Source organism: Pelodiscus sinensis, chromosome 4, assembly GCF_052426305.1.
Source record: "Pelodiscus sinensis isolate ZL-2025 chromosome 4, ASM5242630v1, whole genome shotgun sequence".
NCBI lineage: Eukaryota > Metazoa > Chordata > Testudines > Trionychidae > Pelodiscus > Pelodiscus sinensis.
In genome coordinates this window covers 3,067,475-3,085,408 of record NC_143055.1, presented here as the reverse complement: position 1 = coordinate 3,085,408, position 17,934 = coordinate 3,067,475, and the positions used below count along the sequence as shown (strand labels likewise).

At 62.2% G+C, this 17,934-nt stretch overlaps 1 protein-coding gene across 4 annotated transcripts in view; it reads left to right on the top strand.

The window, feature by feature from the left end:
• Positions 1-17,934, top strand: part of PAIP2B (poly(A) binding protein interacting protein 2B) — a 38,941-nt gene that overhangs the window by 18,370 nt on the left and 2,637 nt on the right. For all 4 annotated transcript variants that reach the window (XM_075931070.2, XM_014575391.4, XM_075931071.2 and 1 more), the window contains exons 2-3: positions 6,447-6,601; positions 17,353-17,529. In XM_075931070.2, the coding sequence (XP_075787185.2) occupies positions 6,447-6,601; positions 17,353-17,529 (332 nt within the window). The remainder of the gene's footprint in view (positions 1-6,446; positions 6,602-17,352; positions 17,530-17,934) is intronic.

Below are 17,934 nucleotides of genomic sequence, written 5' to 3'. Positions count from 1 at the left end.
TGTTGGGGTGGGCATGCTAAGCTCCAAAACCGTGGCCCTTTTGGGAGGTCTGCTTCATGCCTACAAGGCCCCAACGTGCACACGGAGCTCAGGGTACCAGTGCACGGGTCAGTGGTTAAGGGCATCTGCTCTGAGTTTCTGCGCAAACTCTGCTGGCAGCAAGGACGGGAGCGTAGAGTGGTGGCTGGTGTCTCTTTGCCATGGGCTTGACTTTGCTGCAGTCCTAGCTCTGCCAGGGGCTCTCCGGGCGGCCATGGCCAATCTGTCTTGTCTCATCCGCAACATGGTGATGCTTAGCCATATTTCTTGGTTCGAAACATAGGGATGAGGCTTTCTGTAAAACTGCAATGCTCAAAGCCCGTGTCATTTACCCCATTGTGCTAGGCGCTGTACAAACAATAAAACCCAGTCCCTGCCCCTAGGGCCTGCGTGCCAGCACAAGACCAGATGCATACAGGTGCCAGCAGAAGGAAACATCAAAGCAGCATTGGTCCACATGACAGGCAGTGCTCCGCGTACAGCCGCAGTGTAACCACCGTCCGTTTTTTGCAAGCGTGACAGCTGAGGCGAGTAGGAAGGCGAACAGGACGCGAGTTCAGCAGATGTTTATGGGGGGCTCCTGGGAGACAGTATGAAGGGTGGTTTGAAAACGTGACGCCCTGGGCTGCCTTGAGCGAGGACCAGCAGCTTGGTAGGAAATGAGATAGCCAGTCCTCACCCTGCCCATGACGGCGAAGAGGAGCAGCTTGTGTTTGTGCTAGAGCGGAGGGAGCTAGCGGAGGCGTGCCGCAGAGGGGAGCACGGGGGTCAAATCAAGGGGCTAGGAACTGGTCTCAGCAGCAGCCTTTTGAATGGGTATCTGGGGCTTAACCCCCGGCACAGGAGGGTTTGTGTTGCTGCCAGAACTCGGCATTCAGTTGCTCTGGGCAGTCGAAAATCAGTGAAGAGCTCTGCACGAGAGCGGTGTGTGCTCAGGAGACGTGAACGGTTTCTGTAAATAACACGGCTGGAAGATACCAGAGCCGATCTGTTTTCTGTAGCCTTATACATACCAGGATTACCAGCTCTCTTCTTGCGTGGCTCGGCTGGAGGGCATCCCTGGAGAGCACGGCGCATGAACATGAGCAGACATGATTCTGGGAGGCCTTCACAGGAGTGTGGTGAGCAAGGCGCAAAGAGTCACTTTTCTGCTCTGCTCTGCTCTGCTCTGCGCTGATTCGGCCTCCGTTGGAGTCTTGTGTCCAGTTCTGGGCACCACATTTCAGGAAGGATGTGGAGAAATTGGAGAAGGTCCAGAGAAGGGCAACAAAAATGATGCAAGGTCTAGAGAACATGAGCTATGAAGGAAGGCTGAAGGAATTGGGCTTGTTTGGTTTGGAAAAGAGAAGACTGAGACGGGACATGAGAGCTATTCTCAGAAGGAGAACTGTTTTTCTCCTCCTTGGCCTCTGAGGACAGGACAAGAAGCAATGGCTGTAAATTGCAGCAAGGAAGGTTTAGGTTGGACATTAACCACCCTGGCAGGTAGGAAGTTTTTCTTAAGCACTGGAATGAATTGCCTAGGGAGGTTGTGGACTCCCCATCACTAGAGATATTGAAGAGCAGGTTGGACAGACACCTGTCAGGGACGATCTAGACCACGGCTACTCAACATGCAGCCCACAGGCCACATGCAGCCCCCGGCCAGTTTGTTTGCGGCCCGCGGGGCTCGACACGTGGCCCACGGGCAGGATCTTTTGAACATTGGCCTTCGCTGGGAACACGCTCCACAGCGGCGAGGCATCTCCCAGGCAGGGCGAGCACTGAAAGACGCAAGCGGACGGGCTGGCTGGAACAGATGGGTACAAGGGGTGGGCATTTCTAGCCCCCAGGGAGGAGGTGCCGGGAGTGCCGGGGCATTGTGAGAAGCTATTTGCATGTCTCTGCAACCATGCTTAAGTTGCAGCCTTTGGCATGTGCCACGAGTATCATTGTGGCTCCTGGGGCCAAAGTTGAGTAGCCCTGCTCTAGATGGTGCTGGGTCCTGCCATGAGGGCAGGGGACTGGACTCGATGACCTTGCGAGGATCCTTTTGTCCTGTAAAAGGGCAAAGTGCTGAATCTGTCTCGAGAGGCTCATTGGCAGTTTGGAGAGAGGACGGCTTTGGGAGCCAGCCTGCCGAAAGGCCGCTCCGGCTGTGCGATGGATCCCTGGGCAGTTGGGATGGGGCACTCAATGGCGTGAGGCTGGCCCTTGGGCATTAAACAGACATGCCTGGACCACATCATCCCGTTGAGCTGGGGCGGGGAGCTTGGTGACTGTGTCCCTTGGCAGTCCCTGGTGAGCTAGTGAAGAGGGGTTACCACCGACTCGTGGATTTCCCAAGGGGAAGAACAGGCAGGCCCTGGAGAAGGGTGTGGGCTCCCTTTCTGCCTCCGGCTACAACTCTCCTCTTCCCTCCGGCCCGTACGGCCCGCACCTGGGGGCTGGTGCTGAGATGCCCTCTGGAGTGACTCCAGCGCAGTGGGGCGGGAAGAGGGGCACGCCCACCGAGGTAGGTGTGAGAAGCAGACAGCCAGGTGTGCTGCGGGGCCCTGCCCATAACTCAGTTACCACCTGTCTCCAGTGCCAGGTTTATAATGGCACAGCGGGGTCAGGCCCACGCTCAGAAAGGGCCCTGGCACCTGGACCGTGCTCCTGCTGTCCGTCCCCCCCACCCCCGGCCTCTTCCCCTTCAGGTCCCTCCCACTGCTCCCTCCTTTCTCCCCCCCCATGGACGGAGCCGTGGAGAGGCTGAGAAGGGGCAGGGACTCAGGGCTGTGCACAGGCAAAGCAGGGTTGGGGCCCCCACAATATTCATGGGGCCCCAGCTGTCTCGCTGGTGCCATCTTGCTTCTCTGCTGTTCAAAGTGCCTGGCCTTTGCGGAGCCTCTGTGTCCTGGCTTGGTGTCCCCCTCGTGCTGCCTCATTGCTCTGGGCTCCTGCAGCTTCCCTCCCTGCCCCAGCCCGGAGGGGGTGTGGGGGGCCCTGTGGCGTGCAGGGCAGGTCCCCTTTGGTTCTCACAAGCCTGGCAAGGCCGTGGGGGAATCCCCCTGCAAAGCCCTGCTCGGGGGAGGCCTGGGATTAACCTAGCACAGCTCCTTGACTCTGCGGCTGTCGGGGGTGCATGGGGGGGGGGGTTGGGTTTAGTTGGGGTGTTTGATTTTTGTGCTCTTTGACACTGCGCGCTCTGTGGCCACTCAGCTTTGCCTGTGTCAACGTCTTGTTTGCTCAGCCAGCAAGGACAGAAGCCGACTGTGTTGACTTGCTTAAAGGGGAGGCAAACGCTATTGTGTGTCAAAACCTCCGCATCCTCTTGGCCCTGCCCTGCTGCGCGCTTATCTTCCCCTTCCCCTCTGCTCCCACCTTCCCCGTGCTACTGCCGCCTTGCCCGGGCCGTGCACAAAGCCCGCGGGGCAGCCCACCCGTGCCAGGACCCCGCGCCGGTCACTTGTGCAGTGTGTCCGCGTCCGTTTTCAAAGCAACCCAAATCTTCTGCGGCTCTGGTCCTGCTGCCGCGTGGTCTTCCAGCGGCGGCAGACAGACAGACAGCTCCCGGGCCCTGCAGCTGTTCACGAGGCTGGGTCGTTTCCCCGGCTGGTCACAATTCGGTAGGCAGCCACGCAACAAGTAGATTCCTGCTCTGGAGCAGCAGCAGAGGTGTTGGGGGATGGGTTGGCCTCCTTCCCACCGACCAGGAGGCGGCGAAAGGGGGAAAGATCCTGATTTCCTGCAGCAGAAGGTGGGGTGTGGAGCGCCTCATGGGGCCTCTCCGAGCCAGAGCCACCAATTAGGGTAGAAATCCCAGATGCAGGGGAGCTGGGCGTCGGATTCCCTCCGCCCCTGCTGCCCTGCGTGGCTCCTCCTCTGCCCATTGGGCCTCGTGCTCTAGCAAAAGTGCCAGGCAAGTATTGCAGGCCCTGCTCTCCTACGGGAAACGTTGGCTGCCTGCCCCCCCCCCCCCCCCCCGGAGGAGCGCGTGCGAGTGCTGGATTCCAGCCGCTGCGGGGAGCGTGGGGTGGGAATTCCCGCTGGGGGGCAGAGTCCCCAGCCAGAGGGAGGGGGCCAGTCTGGTTCTGGGAGGAGGGTGCTACGCAATGACCCGCTCTGGGTGTGGGAAGAACAGCGCATGGGGGGTGTCGGATCACACTGCTGCCTCCGCCTCGCACGCTGGCACCACCCAAACCTCTGGGGAGACCCAACTTCCCCAGCCGATGGTCCTCGTTTGGGGGTGGATTTCTAATATTGCCCCTCCAGCCACTAAGAGTGCAGTGCTTCACCGCATGCAGTTAGCCTGTCTACTGTAAGAGGTGCACTGCTTACCCTGTTACCGGTGAGCTGATGCCGAGGGTCCCCTACAGCCGGGCCCCTCCGGGCTGCCCAGCAGAGCCCGAAGCTGGCAGCCAGGACCCCGCACGCACGTCGGGTGCAGGGCCAGCAGCCAGGGCCACAGGCATGGGGGCAGCCCTCCCACCCCCTTCCCTCCCTCCCCATAGGTCCCTAGTTAAGTCACCATGTAATTGATAGCATTTTGATTGGTTACACGGTTCCTGGTTTTATACAGTTTTATGTCCCTGGTCTCTGGGTATTTGTACTTATTAAAACTTCTAGCTTTCCGGGATACGGGAGACGGTTACGCACCTCCCTCCAGTGCAGCCTGGCAGGCTGAGAAACCAGAAGATACAGGGGGAAACACCTGTTTTTAAGAGAGTAGGCATGAGTTACGCTGCTTAGGCCCGAGTCATCGATTTTTGGTGGTGGCTTTGTGTCTTGTGTAATGCATGGGCTGGCGGCATTGGTTCTTGGGATGGGACTGTAGATGGGCGTAGCTCTGGTGTGCCCTGGACAGTAGCACCTACTAAGTCACGAAACTGTCCCTGTCATTGGGGCACGGCCCGTCCAGCCATTCCGACTGGCCTTCGACCCGGAATCCATTCAAGTCGTGCAGGCAAGAAGGTGACAATTGGTGCATGTTTGTGCCCTTATGGCTTGCGGTGGGGTGTTAGCCTGTGGATAGTGCGTACCGCCTGTGTGGTGAATTGGGTGTAGGGCGGTGCTAGCTTGCGGATAGTGCATACCACCTATGTGGTGATTTGAGTGTGGGGCGGTGTTAGCCTGTGCATAGTGCGTACCACCTGTGTGGTGATTCGGGTGTGGGGCGGTGTTAGCTTGTGCATAGTGCGTACTGCCTGTGTGGTGAATTGGGTGTAGGGCGGTGCTAGCCTGTGCATAGTGCATACCGCCTGTGTGGTGAATTGGGTGTAGGGCGGTGCTAGCTTGCGGATAGTGCGTACCGCCTGTGTGGTGAATTGGGTGTAGGGCGGTGCTAGCTTGCGGATAGTGCATACCACCTGTGTGGTGATTCGGGTGTGGGGCGGTGTTAACCTGTGCATAGTGCGTACCGCCTGTGTGGTAAATTGGGTGTAGGGCGGTGCTAGCTTGCGGATAGTGCATACCGCCTGTGTGGTGATTCAGGTGTGGGGCGGTGTTAGCCTGTGGATAGTGTGTACCGCCTGTGTGATGATTCGGGTGTGGGGTGGTGGTAGCCTGTGGATAGTGGGTACCGCCTGTGTGATGATTCGGGTGTGGGGTGGTGGTAGCCTGTGGATAGTGGGTACCGCCTGTGTGGTGATTCGGGTGTGGGGTGGTGTTAGCCTGTGGATAGTGCGTACCGCCTGTGTGGTGAATTGGGTGTAGGGCGGTGTTAGCCTGTGCATAGTGCGTACCGCCTGTGTGGTGAAGTGGTTTCATAGGAATCGGGCACAGGGCGGTGTGGATGAGTTCATGTGGAGAGAATCTGAATTGTTGCTCCTTTCCCCCGAATGGGACGAAGAGGACGGGGTGGCAAGGCCCAGGGCTGGGAATTGGAGAGCTGGCGTCTGTCCCAAGCCTTGCCACTGACTCTGCGTGGCTCTAGGCGGGTGGCTAAGCCCAGATCTACACTACGAAGCTGTCAGCATGGCTGTGTCAGCCGGCTGTCCCCCCCCTCCGCTCGGTGACATGCTACTCTGGTGCTCTCTTCCCCCCCTCCCCCCCCGTACACACGGCTGTGCCAAGGGGGTTTCTGTCAGCGTAGCTGGTGGGGTTCATAGAGTTGGGGCAACCGCACGGCAGGACTTCCCTTGCAGGCGCTGTCTCCCCATGGGGTCCGTGCAGAGAGAGACGCTTTCATTAACTGAATGTAAATGGGGACAGATCTTCCTGATCTTCTCCGCCAGGCCTGGGACACGTGTGGTCGGCACCACACCCCAAGGGGAGTTCTCTTCGGAGATCAGGACACCCGGCCCTTCCACAGGGGGCTTGGCAGCTCTGCCACCCGGCGGAGTGAGACCCAAGCGCCGCCCACGCCTCTCTGGTCAAGCTCTGGGTGGGAATCCGGGCCTGTCGCTAGCCTCTGTCTGACTCCGTGGTTCTCCCCCCCTCCCCAGGCGCAGTAATGATGAATGGTTCCAACGTGGCCAATACGACGACGGTCACCACCAAATCCAAGGAGGAGCCGGCCGTGAACGGACACGATGAGAAGGAGAACAACCCCTTTGCGGAGTACATGTGGATGGAGAACGAGGAGGATTTCAACAGACAGGTGAGGGGGGGGCGGGAGGGGTGATGGGGCTGGCTCCATGTCTTTCCAGCCCTCATTCCTGAGCCAAGCCTGCCCTTTTCCCCCCGCGCCCCCCTCCCCCCGGTCCACACACGTGCTGGGGGATGAGTGGAGGCACGACAGCCCCCCTAGGAGACCTGGCCATGGGGACAGAAAGGACGTGCCCTTCCCCCAGACTTGGTTCTGCATTTCCAGCAGGTCCGTTCCTGCACGCCCACTTTGGAAAAACCAGCCCCAGTTGGGCTCCGAGGGCCGCGCCCCCATCCGAGGTCACCTCCAACAGCCCCATCCCGAGGGATCACGTGGCAGATGCTTGCCTAGGGGCGGCTGTCTGTCCGTAGGACTGACCCGGCCTCTGGGCTGCTAGGAGAACCTTGGAAGCCGTCGGCTCTGAGCGTTAGCCGGCAGCAGCGGAGCCCTTGGTGGGAGAGAGTTAACTGTCAGCAGAGTGCTGAGAGCTGCCGAGTCTCCTGTCCCGGGAGAAGCTCGTACCGTGCTACTCTGCAGCTTGCGACTCGGGCGCTGCTGAGCTAGGAGCACTGCGGGGCGTGGTTTTTAGGCCGTCTTCCCGTTCCCAGCGCAGGCTTAGCCCCTTACTTCTCTCCTGGGCTTGCGTTGACTTTGTCCCACGGCCAAGTCTGTGACGTGGCAGGGGAAAGTTTGCTGGAGCTCTGTGGTGGGGAACAGCCCACGCCTCTAGCTGGGTGGGAGCGAGCAGGCCTGCCTCGGGCCCTTCCATTGGCTGGGCAAGCGCCTGCTACGGGCAGGAAACCTGAAACGTCCCCCTTCCCTGCAGTCCCCCATCCGCGGCGCCGTGGGGTGGGGGGAAGACGCTGGGGAGGGCTCAGTCCAGATGGAGGCAGGAATCACTGGATGGAGGCCACGGTTCCCTCCGCTCCCCGATCGGGGAGCTGCATCTGCTGCCGTAATGTTCCCAGCAGAAACTCTCCGTATGGCAGCGGTTAAGCCTGCTCCCCTGGGAGCTAAGGCCAGCCCCCACCGCGCGCTCGCTGGGTCCTGGCCCGTGGCATGGCTTGGGAGCGTTTCAAACAGCACGTGACCGGGAGCAGCGGCGCGGGTGGAGACGTGGTAGAGCTAATTGGGGAGTGTTTGCAGAGCTGTGGCAGCGGGCGGACGTGCTCTGAAGCCATGGTAGAGTCCGGCCCGATGCCTTTTCGCTGGCGGGAGCTGCCCACAGCTGGAGGCGGATTGGGGTGCTGAGAGGGTGTAAATGGGAGTGGGGGGGTGGAGGAGGACAGTCTGGGGGGAGGGGAATGCTGAGGAGCTGTCCTGCTGTGAACGGGCTCCCCTTGCTTGGGACTCCTCCGGGAGATAGCGAAGGGAGACCAGGCTGTGCCTTCCCCATGGCGAGGGAGGCCTCGGAGCTGGAACCCTCCCAGGGGTGTGAGCCAGTCGGGAGGTGCGGGCCTGGGGCTGGGGCGGCAGGACGGAGAGTGGGCAGGACTTGGGGAGAGGCCAGGAGCTGCCTGTTCCAGATGTCTGCGTTCCAGCCTCGGCCGCGGCGAGGCCAGGCCGTGTCCCGGGGCGTGTAGTTCCAGAGCACAGGCCACACCGCACCCTCGGGGAGCAGAACCCATTCCTGGGGGCACCGGCACCTGCGCCAGCTGTTTCTGGCCCGTCGGAGGTTTCACTGAATGGTTTAGTCCTGGGGCTGTAGTGGGGGGGGAGGCAGGGGCCAGCACTGAATTGGATCCTAGACTGGGGTGAACCATAGCGACGGGGACTCCCTCCATGTCATCCAAGCAGAGGGTAACGCTTGGCCCTCTGCCCCACAGTTAGTCTAACCCCTTCCCTGCCCCACGCAGCCCTGGTGGGGACTGGGGGGAGGCAGCACGTAGGACAGACCTGACGCCCGACCAGCCCCAACTGGCTGACTCATCCCTAGACTCTGGGCTGAAACCTTCCCAGAGTCACTTTCTCCCCCTTCCCTGCCAGTTGTCTGGCGTGTTGGTTCTAGCCAAGCAGGGACGCTGGGCGGGCAGGCGTGTCTCAGCCCCAGGCTCCTCGCTGCTCCCGCCCATATTTATTCCAGCAATGGGCCTTGCCCAAGGAACGCCGGCTCCTGGCCCAGACAGCCCGCGCGTCCCGAGGGGCAGAGCAGGCAGCAGCGAGAGCCTGCCCTGGCGTCAGAAATACGTCTGTTCACGTTCCTCACCCCTTGCAGAACACAGTGACGTAGGGCTGGCCAGACCCTGTTAGACCAGGACCCCTGTCTCCAGGGCTCTGCCCCACTAGACGGTGCAGAGGAGCTGCTAGAAACCCTGAGGTAACAGCTAGGGAATGACCAGGCCTCGGGAGGTGTCCCTGAGTTGGCTTAGAAGCCTCTTTACCCTGCATTGCTGTAGAACGACCTGACTCCCGGTGAAATCTGTCATGGGCTGGTAGAGATGAATGGCCCTGCCTGGTGGGGAAACTCCTCAGCTCGGAGAGGGGCCTGCGGGGTTTCCAGCCAGTTCGAACATTCAGACGTTTGCCCCCTGGCTTAAGCCGGGCTTGGCACTGGCTCCTGACAGATGCCTCCAGCCATGGCCTCTGGCTTGCCCTTCTCAGAGGCTTGCTAAGCACCGTTGAGATTGCAAGGTCAAGGCATGGCTCTTGCTTGACACAGCAAGCGCCGCTCCCCCGTGGCTTGGGGTGAGTCAGGGTTTCTGCTGGGCCGCGGGGAGAGCGCCTGCCCCTGCCTTCGTCATCTTTGCCAAGCCGCTGGTGGACGGGGAAGTCGGAGGCTTGGAAAGAAGAACTTGGGGACTAAATTGGCGCTGTGGCTCTGAAGTCACTGGATCGTGGCTGGAGCCCAGCTAAGGCCCATGTGGCCCGGGGGTTGCACGTTTGCTTCCTGGTGAATTGCCTGGTGCGTGCAATAGGTTATAGGTAGGGCCCTCCCCAACTCACAGCCAGGGAAAACGCATTGTAGGCTGAGATCTGCCTTGCTGCTGGCCGGGCGCCCAGCTCTGAAGGCAGCTCCACCAGCAGCAGCACAGAAGTGAGGTTGGCATGGTATGGGGGGTGTGGCCCCTTTTGAGGAGGGACTGGCTTTATGGGTGAGCCGCGTGGACAACTGCCCAGGGCATTGGGGGTGGAGGGCGCTGCGGTTACCCACCCGTGCACATCCACACACACGCCCCAGCACTGGGGAAGAGCAAGGCTGTGGGGCCTTGGCCAGGGGTTTCTACCGTGCGCTGGGCTGGAACGGCCAGTCCTGGCCGGGCTCCAGAGGGATGGGACTTCTTCACGGCCGCTTCAGTGGCGGGGTCAGAACCACCGTCAGCAGTGGTACAGAAGGAAGGGTGGCAATAGCGTATCGTGCCACCTTGCCTTCTGCATCGCTGCTGCCTTCAGAGCTGGGCTTCTGGCCAGCAGCTGTCGCTCTCCAGCTGCCATCTCTGAAGGCAGCGCTGCCGCCAGCAGCAGCACAGGAGTAAGGGTGGCAATAGCGCCACCCCCTACAATAGCCTTACACAACCTCCCCCTCTCCCCGCCCCGCTTCCCGCTTTCCCCCTCCCCCCCCCACACTGCCCATTTCTGGGTCGGGACTTCCCACCGCGTTACACACTATGACATTTCAGATGTAGTTACCTAAAACTGGCATTTAAGATTTTTAAAATCCTGTGATAGCGAGATTTACCAATATGGACCATGAGTTTGGTGGGGCCCTGGTTTTAAGTGACCGTCATTCCAAGAGGAATGGTGGCTTTGTGCTTAAGGCATGAGCGTAGGAGCTGAGGACAGAACACACAATATCCCAGCGCTGCCACCAACACCCTGTGGTCGTGGGCAGGATGTACTCTCTGGCTGTGGCTGAGTTTATCCAGCTGGGAGGCTAGCAGGCAGGGGGTGCAAGCGGTACACCTAGTAACCCTTCTCTAGACTTAAGACTGAAAATACCCCCAACGCCCTTGCAAGGGTAAAAATAGCGCTGGGAGGAGTCCAGCAGCCAGCGGGGCGGGCCAGCTCTCTGCACTGAGTGCCGCGTGTACAGTTACCTGCCTACGCATCCAGTGCAAGCCACCCTTGGGCTGACTTGTGGCTGAATCGGAGGAGCGAAGGGAGACGGGTGTGCAGAGGAAGCTTTCAGGGACGTGGCAGAGCGGCCTTCCTCCCTCTCCCCCTCCTTCCCCCCGGCCTGGTCCATTCGGACATCAAGCTGGAGGGGAGAAAAACCGTCTCAGGGTTGGGACCTTCTTCTGGACGATGTCATGGTGTCCTCACAGGGCCAGTGCCTCTGGGGTGAGGCACCCAGTTCTTAGGAAGACAGCAGGTAATAGGCATGGGGGGGGTTGGTGGTTAGACATGCCAATAGCGGAGTTATTGATGGCCAGGAGAACTGCATGATGGATTGCCTGCCTGGCACGAAGACATCTAGGCAGGTTTGTGTGAAGTAGGGATGTTAGCAACTAGTCGACTAACCGGTATCGGTTAGCACCATCGACTGGTCACACCCCTCAGCTCCCATGCTGCATTGTACAGCCCAGGGAAGAGTCAGTCCCTGGTCGTGTGCGTGTGTGCGTGCGACAGAGAGATCAATCAGCATACAGCCCTCTCTCCTCCCAGCTGTCTCGCTGCATTGTGCAGCCCAGGGAAGAGTCAGTCCCTGGTCCAGGGTGTGTGTGTGTCATCACTCAGCCCTCTCTCCTCCCAGCTGTCTCCCTGAATTGTGCAGCCCAGGGAAGCCGGCACACACAGACGCCAGATCAGTCCCGCAGGTCTCTTAATAAGAGACTTCCCTGTGCTGTACAATGCAGAGCAGCAGCTGGGGAGATTGTGCTGTGAACTGGCGCGAGCCAAACTGTGCGCTGCCCTTAGCGAGTTTATCGACTACTCGATTAGTAAATTAATTGCATTTTAACATCCCCAGCGTGGTGGGCTGGGGTGGAGCTGCTGGTCATGGTACCCGTAGGGATCCTGGGATATAGGGAAAGGTAGTCGAGGGGTCATGGGAGGCTCTGTTTAGGCTCTAGGTAAGAGATTAAAGCCCGGGGCCTCCATGGTAGCAGTCCCTGAAATGTTCCCAGTTGCACAGCGGAACTGCAGTCGCTCAGTGCGTGGATGAGACATTGGTGGAGGGGGGAGGGTTTGGGGTTCTCAGGAACTGGGGGGCTTTGGGGCAAAGAAGAGCCAAACAGGAACGATGGTTCCGTCTGCACCAAAACGGAAGCAGGGTGCGAGCATGTCGAGTTAAAACGGGCCTGGAGGAGTGTTTGAAGCAAGGGCGGGGGAAAGCCGGCAGCTGCAGAGCAATGTGGTTTGGGCAGACACGGCCCCCGCGAGGGTCGCCTTTTTATGAAGAGGATTCTCCACCTCCTTGTGAAGAGGGGAGGCTAGACGCTGGGCTGCACTGGTAAGAGCTGGAGGAAACGGCGGAATCCCGAGCAGGTCTGTCGCATCACAGCAGACGCCTAAATACTGAGCAGTTTATTTAAGGGGCAGTATCCAAATGCAATAAGTCTCAGTACTCAGCCGGGTGTCCGCGAGTGCCTGGTATGAAGTAAGGACATTGGTGTACGATAGTGATAGAGATGCAGCCGGGTTAGTCTGGTGTAGCTGAAACAAAATGCAGGACTATGTAGCACTTTAAAGACTAACAAGATGGTTTATTAGGTGATGAGCTTTTGTGGGCCAGACCCACTTCCTCAGATCAAATAGTGGAAGAAAATTGTCACAACCATATATACCAAAGGATACAATTAAAAAATGAACACACATGAAAAGGACAAATCACATTGCAGAACAGAAGGGGGATGGGGGGGGAAGGTCTGTGAGCTAATGATATTAGAGGTGATAATTGGGGAAGCTGTCTTTGTAATGGGTAAGATAATTAGAGTCTTTATTCAAACTTAAGTGTAAAGAGTGCGAGGCATCGCAGGAACTCGGCGGAGTAGCGATGCTCAGTGGAACGTGGGCATACCCAGGTACAAAATGCAGGCGGCTGATGGTAGGTGTGCTGGTGGGGGAGTGGAAGAAAACAGTCAAATACAGCAACCCTCTTGACTGACTCCTGCTGTGCCATGGAATGTCTCTGGCTGCCAGTCCCAGGGTTGCGCACGCAGTGTGTAGCTGTAGGGTTATGCTGCTGGCCAGCTGACTGCCTGTGACGAGAAACCAGAAAACCAACACGGCCCAGAGAAAGGGTTACGCAGCCAGGTGGCAAAGCTTGCAGCTGCTACAAACCGACTCGAGTGTTGCCTCCAAGGCTGCCAGTGAAAAGTTGCGAAGGGGTCTCAGCGCTCTGGGGGCCTGGGCTCCAACTGGCAGAGGAGATTGCGTGGTGCTACGTGCGAAGCAATGCGCGTAGAAACCAGACTCCCAGCACTACCTCCCAGTGGGGCTAAATTACTTGTTCCCGCTCCCGAGACACCTTGGAGCCGCTGACAACGTAAGAACAGCCATGCTCAGTGTAGCGCAGCCGTCAAAAAAGTGAACAATGGCCAGAAACCAGGAGAGGGCCAGAGGATGAACCAGAAAATCCCAGCATGCCGCACTAGAAAGCCAGGCTGTGCCTGCATCTTGAATACCGTGTTTCATTCTGCCACCCCGTCAAAGATGTTAGAACTGGAAAAAGCACAGAGAAGGGTATTGGTCAGCTTCCCTGGGAGGGGAGGTTAGAAACCGCGGACCCCTCAGCTTGGGTCGGAGACACCCAGGCAGGCAGGAGGGTACGGCAGAGGCTAATGAGACCAGGACTCCTTTGAAGAAGGTTTTTAACCCAGTGCACCGAGTAGGCAGCAAGCTTCAAACAAAGGGGGGATGTGAAGGCCCAAAGGGTTGAATTCGAGGCTCCGCTAGTGGCCGAGTGTTCCTACACCTCTGCATACAGCCCTCTCCCCTCCCACTGCTGGGACTGGCTGAGGGGAGGGGTTGCTTGGTAACTTGCCTGTTCTGTTCCCTCCCTCTGGGCCACCTGGCGTTGGCTGCGGTCAGACAGGCTGCTGGGCTGGCTGGACCCTTGCCCTGCCCCGTCTGGTGGCTCTGCTGGTCTTAACGCAGCCTGGGGCCGAGGGCGGGTGGGGAGGCCGGCCGGCTGGGAAGCGCGTGGCCGGCTGCGCACCACAGGGCCTTAGGAAGGCCAAGGCTATTGCTGAGCTGGTTAAACAGGCTCCCTGTATTTCACTCCACCCTGCGATACGTGGTCTGTGTCCAGCGTGGCAGCTACCCAAGCAGGTAGGTGGGGAGGGCTGGGGGGCTGCAGCCAGCCGACCCCCCGTCTACTTCCCGAGTCCATTCCAACCCCCCTGGCCAGCTGTAGCTACGCCTGCCTCGCTGCGCTCTGAGCGGGTGCAGAGGACCCGCTGGTACACCTGCGCTGCTGGCTCTCACAGGGCCTGCCTCGCCTCCCGGCTTATCCCATGGAGTTAGGGCTGGTCCTGCTCCTTGCCCGCTGGGGTTTGCCCTGCGGCGCTCCCAGCCGATCCCAGCCCCGGCCCGGTCGCCTAGGGCATGTCCATCTACTGGAAGCCCCCTGTGCGGCGAGGGGCCGGCGTGGTGGATTAGAGCCCCTGTCCGGGTCTGAGCCGGCCCAGCAGCACCTGGAACCCTTCGCTAGTGACGGCTGCTGCCCTCCACCCCTTTCCCGCTGGCTGGCGCCGGTCAGCCGAGCGGCTCGCTTCATGCTCTGGCTGGTTGAGGCCTTGGAACGGCCATGCCCCTTCGTGCCGCGGCTGCACCCGACCTAACCAGCGGCGCCGCCGTCCTCGGAGCGGCTGTGGAAACCTCCTGCTTTAGAAGAGCTGCGCTGGGAATGTTCCCCCTCCGTTCCTGCCAGGGCGAAGCTCTCCCATGGGCTGGGCCGCCGTGCGCCCGGCTGTGTCTGCCTGCTGCCCCCGTGTGTCGGCCGGAGCGCGCTGCGGGGGTGGGAGGGTTACATGTGATTATGGAATCCCGCAGGGAAAACTGTCCCAGGAGTCTCGCCACGGCTTGTCCGCGTGCCCAGAGCGTGTGTGTGTCTGAAGGGCCAGGGGGGAGGCCAAAGGCGACCGGGACGGGGGGAGGCCAAACGTGACTGGCTGAGCGGGGCGGGGGGAAGCTACAGGCGACCGGCTGAGCGGGGCGGGGGGAGGCGACCGGCTGAGCGGGGGCGGGGGGAGGCCACAGGCGACCGGCTGAGCGGGGCGGGGGGGGGGGGGGGGGGACGGGGGGAGGCGGGGCGGGGGGAGGCCACAGGCGACCGGCTGAGCGGGGCGGGGGGGGGGAAGCCACAGGCGACCGGCTGAGCGGGGCGGGGGGGGGAAGCCACAGGCGACCGGCTGAGCGGGGCGGGGGGGGGGGAAGCCACAGGCGACCGGCTGAGCGGGGCGGGGGGAGGCCACAGGCGACCGGCTGAGCGGGGCGGGGGGAAGCCACAGGCGACCGGCTGAGCGGGGCGGGGGGAGGCCACAGGCGACCGGCTGAGCGGGGCCGGGGGAGGCCACAGGCGACCGGCTGGGCGGGGCGGGGGGAAGCCACAGGCGACCGGCTGAGCGGGGCGGGGGGAGGCCACAGGCGACCGGCTGAGCGGGGCGGGGGGAAGCCACAGGCGACCGGCTGAGCGGGGCGGGGGGAGGCCACAGGCGACCGGCTGAGCGGGGCGGGGGGAAGCCACAGGCGACCGGCTGAGCGGGGCGGGGGGAGGCCACAGGCGACCGGCTGAGCGGGGCGGGGGGGGGAAGCCACAGGCGACCGGCTGAGCGGGGCGGGGGGAGGCCACAGGCGACCGGCTGAGCGGGGCGGGGGGGGGGAAGCCACAGGCGACCGGCTGAGCGGGGCGGGGGGAGGCCACAGGCGACCGGCTGAGCGGGGCGGGGGGAAGCCACAGTCGACCGGCTGAGCGGGGCGGGGGGAAGCCACAGGCGACCGGCTGAGCGGGGCGGGGGGAGGCCACAGGCGACCGGCTGAGCGGGGCGGGGGGGGGGGGAAGCCACAGGCGACCGGCTGAGCGGGGCGGGGGGGGGGGGAAGCCACAGGCGACCGGCTGAGCGGGGCGGGGGGAGGCCACAGGCGACCGGCTGAGCGGGGCGGGGGGAGGCCACAGGCGACCGGCTGAGCGGGGCGGGGGGAAGCCACAGGCGACCGGCTGAGCGGGGCGGGGGGAAGCCACAGGCGACCGGCTGAGCGGGGCGGGGGGAGGCCACAGGCGACCGGCTGAGCGGGGCGGGGGGAGGCCACAGGCGACCGGCTGAGCGGGGCGGGGGGAAGCCACAGGCGACCGGCTGAGTGGGGCGGGGGGAAGCCACAGGCGACCGGCTGAGCGGGGCGGGGGGAGGCCACAGGCGACCGGCTGAGCTGCTTCTGCAGTAGACTTTGTCACTTTTCTGTGCAGCCCTAATGTTCCAGCGGCCCCAGGAGCTGTAGCAAAGGGCCGGGTGTACCCGCCGCCCCTAGTGCTCCCTTATGGCGGGGTCGGCGCCCTGTTGGCCACCCAGCCACGTTCAGAGTCGGTCCCCCTTCCGGAATCACCAAGGGCTAAGTGGAAATCCCAGCACGTCCACGTTGCTTCCTTTGGCCTGTGAGGGGCCAGTAATGGCCATTTCAGCAGCCAGCCTGCCCATGGTGCCCCCCCCCCGCCCTGTCCCAGCACTTCCCCCGCAAACTCCTGGGCTGGCCCTGGGTTTCTTCTGGCAGACCTTCCCTTTCCCAGGGGCTGGGTCCCCTCTAGCATCCCCCTCAGAGCCTGCCGGGAGCTGTGCCCCTGTCCCTGCTCCTTGGGGCCCAGCCGTTCTCTGTGGGTCGTGTGCTGAGCCCGGCTCTCTCCTGGGCCTGCTTCCAGCCTGGGCCTCTGGCTCCTTCCCCGCCCTTTCTTAGCGCTCTGCTCCCCCCATGCCAGTTAGCCAAGGGGGAACCCCTGGGGGGGGCTTCCAGCTGCATCTCCCAGGGCTGGCTGGGCCCCAGACGTGAGAGGAGCCATTGGTCCCATGCGTGGGGCAATGGGCTCTCTGTGCCCCAGGTGGAAGCCAGCAGCCTGGACCCCACCGAGCTGCGGGGCCTCGGGAGACTCCGCCCAGCTGCCCAGGCCCTGACGAAGCGCCTTGAGCCAAGGCCACCCGGCAGGTCGGTGGCAGAGCCGAGGGGGGACCCCAGGCGTCCTGGCTCTGTGGCAGCAGCGCTCGCTGTGGGCTCAGGCCCCCCCCAGTGCTCTGCAGAGGTGGCTGAGGTGCTGCCTCCTGTGGGCAGCGTTGGGGATTCCTCTGGCCGGCCCTGGGCTAGTGCCTGGCAGGTGCTTGGCCTGTCTCCTCTGAGGCCCTGCGCTGCCCCAGGCCTCAGGTGCTTGCTGCCCGGTTCTGCGCACACTGCAGGCAAGCTGGGCGAGAACGTGGGTGCCGCCCTCGTGGTGGGGGAGGAGCTGGCACGTCCGGGGTGTGGCTGTACCGCTCCGTCCCGCCTCGCTGCTCCTTGCCATTCTCGGGCCCTCCGGCCCTCTGCACCCAGAGCCGGGTTTGCCTGGGCGGCCGGACTCGGGCTCTGTCCCCGACCCGCGGGGGGGACTCCGGCCCGCTCGCTTTGGCCCAAGGCTTCAGGCCAGCTACGCAAGCCACTGTGTTATTTTCAAAGGTGCTTGGACCCTGCCTTGGGCATGGCCAGGTCTTCGCCCAGCATTCTGTAAGTGACCCCCGCGGCATTTCTGCTGGGCACGGGACAGGCGCCTTTGTTCGCGGGCTCCCAGGCCGGGGCGCGGTGGCCCTGGAGGCACGGCCTGTGTGCGCTGCCTCGCGGCCCTGACGGCTCTTCCGCTTCCCGGCCAGGTGGAGGAGGAGCTGCAGGAGCAGGACTTCCTGGACCGCTGTTTCCAGGAGATGCTGGATGAGGAAGACCAGGACTGGTTCATTCCGTCCCGCGACCTGCCCCAGGGCCTCGGGCAGCTGCAGCAGCAGCTGAACGGACTCTCAGTGGGCGACGGCTGCAGCTCGGAGGACATCTTGGTAAAGGCCGGGGTGAGGCGGGTGCTGGCTTGCTCCCCTGAGACTCCCCGCCTGCAGCAGGGCCCTGTCCTGGAAGGGGGGGTGCGCCGGGCAGGGCACGTCTCGCTGGTGGGGTTCACTCTGCCCTTGGACTAGGGGTTCACGTGCGCTGCCCAGTGAGAGACCCCAGTGCTCCGGGAAGGGCCGGCTGGCCAGGGCCCAGCTTACACTCCCCAGGGCTTCCCCCTGGCTCCGCGGGAGGCTGGTTGGGCATTGCTGGGGTTAGCCCAAGCACCTCTTCTCCCTTTGATCAGCACTGGGCGACATTGCTGTCCCATGGCCCTTGGCCCCGTGTCTGAGCGGGTCCACCCTCACGCCTCCAGTGGGGTTGTCTGGTCGTCCTTCGGTGTGGGGGGCATCGCCCCT